Genomic DNA, 2,020 nt, shown 5'->3' on the forward strand with positions numbered 1-2,020 from the left:
ACTGAGATACTCTCCCCCACAGTCAGACCGGAATCGCTTTACCCGTGCACCCGACTGCGTTTCAAATCAAGTGATGAGACGCCTGACAGCAGCGAGAGCCTCAGACTTGTGTTTGAGCAGGGCAACAGCAACATACGAGGTGTGCGCATCTATCAGTGTGAGCACATACCGAAATCCCCCGTGCGCCACAACCCGCATAGGCCCCATGAGATCAGAGTGCACCCTATGAAGCGTCTCAGTGACAAGCGGAGACTCAGGGTGAGATGCACGATGCTGCTTGCCCTGTGCGCACTCACCACAGTCCGGGAGCCCCTCAAAAGCATTAGGGGCCAGACCAGCAGCTGGAAGCAGCCCTTTGCGTTGCATATTACCCAGCGCAGAGTACCCAGCATGACCCAAGCGTTGATGCCATTGCAAAGCCGCCATTAGCAGCATGAGCCCGAATGTGGCGCTGTTCCAACCAGAACAAGCCACCTTCTTCCAAAGCAGACCCAATAATTTTGCCATCCCGCTCAAAAGCCACCGCCATGGTAGAAGAATCAAACTGAAGACTGACACCGCGCTCCATAAGGCGCGAAACAGAGAGGATATTGCTCTCCAGCGTAGGCACAATGAGCACTGCATGCACCCTAAGCAACCCATGGGCACCCGAAATAGTGACACTCCCCTGCCCTACGGCTGCCCCATGCTGCCCGTCACCAAACATGACTGGTTTCAGCGATTTAAATGAAGACACGTCATCAAGTCCACTAGCTGACGAGACCATATGATCCGTAGCTCCCGAGTCCACCATCCATGGCAACACAGTATCAGCCGCAGGACATGAGAGCGCACCAGACGGTCCAGAGTCAGAGGAAAATTCCTTGGGGTATCCAGGGGCGTAAGTGGACTCAACCACAGAAGCCTTGCCGGTCTTGGTTGCCAGCCACAGCGAGCAGTTGAACTTGCGGTGCCCCTCCTGGCCACAATGATGGCAGGTGAAAGACGGACGGTTGGACTGCCTGGGAGGACGCGCGTCAGCTCTGAATGCTCGAGCATGAGTCTTAGTATTCTTAAGCAGTGTCTCGACAGTCAGCAGTGCAGCGCGCAGAGTAGTCACAGTAAAAGTGTGCGCTTGAACAGCCAGTGCAGTCGCAGAGTGCGCAAACTTAGGCGACAAGCCACGCAAGATAACCGCAACCACCATGGCATCAGGAACAGCCATGCGAACACGAGTAAGGTCACGCTGAATGTCTTCAACAGAGTTGATGCATTCTTCAATCGTCTAAGAACCAGTCATCTTACCCGCAAACAACTTGGACTGCAGGCTACCAGCTAACGGCTGTAACGTCGTGAGATGTTCTTCAGCCAGACTACGCCACATAGCTTGTGCATCCTCAAGATGATCAACAATGCGAATCCATCGATCACTGATGCCCAGCATAATAGTGGCACGAGCACAAGCAGCATCAGCAATCTCATCCAAGGTAGATTCATCACCCGGCACGGTCTCAAGCCACCGTGCTAGCTTCTTCGTCGTCAGATACGCTCGCATGCGTACACTCCACGAAGCGTATTTCCCATCTCCCAATTTGTCGAACAGCACCTTCGAGTCCATTGTCATTCGCGGAGAGAGTTTAACGAAACCAATTAATTCACACACTCAAATACTATCCTTGTGCTAGGCCCATAACCTGTTGCAAAGGAAGGAGAAAACCAATGATCTATTTACATCAGAGAGAAAGAGAGCCTTATATACGATTGAGAAGGCGTCACAAATAATCAGTTGAACAAACAGTATACGCTATGACGTTGTAAAGGCAACGTCTAGTGCTGCGACATTCTCGTGCAACGACCTAGATAGTCGTCGACCCTGTCGCTGCACAACAGAACCAATTCAAGCAACTGATATATTTTAGGCCACAAAACGGGACAACCCACGGGACAATTCCCGGTACAGTGAACACAATCTGTGTGAGCATCCCCCAAATGCTCAAACGCAGTCGTTGCAGTGATACTGAGAGGGATTGCCAAACTCGAA

General features: G+C 52.0%; 1 protein-coding gene across 1 annotated transcript; it reads right to left on the reverse strand.

Moving 5' to 3' along the window:
- Positions 1 to 367: 367 nt before the first annotated feature.
- Positions 368 to 1,597, reverse strand: LOC149810324 (uncharacterized). Its single transcript, XM_089994294.1, has 2 exons — positions 1,285 to 1,597; positions 368 to 1,233 (listed from the first exon to the last, which is right to left on the reverse strand). Exons 1-2 carry the CDS (start codon positions 1,595 to 1,597, stop codon positions 368 to 370), a joined length of 1,179 nt encoding a protein of 392 aa, XP_089850420.1.
- Between the last annotated feature and the right edge of the window lie 423 nt (positions 1,598 to 2,020).

This window comes from Nuphar pumila, unplaced genomic scaffold (genome assembly GCF_984573655.1).
Source record: "Nuphar pumila unplaced genomic scaffold, dmNupPumi1.hap1.1 HAP1_SCAFFOLD_389, whole genome shotgun sequence".
NCBI classification, from domain to species: Eukaryota; Viridiplantae; Streptophyta; class Magnoliopsida; order Nymphaeales; family Nymphaeaceae; genus Nuphar; species Nuphar pumila.

Coding starts and splice junctions, on each gene's coding strand:
- LOC149810324 (XM_089994294.1), bottom strand. CDS start 1,597: ATGGACTCGAAGGTGCTGTTCGACAAATTGGGAGATGGGAAATACGCT. Junction 1,234..1,284: donor GCAGTCCAAGTTGTTTGCGG/GTAAGATGACTG, acceptor ACTCTGTTGAAG/ACATTCAGCGTGACCTTACT.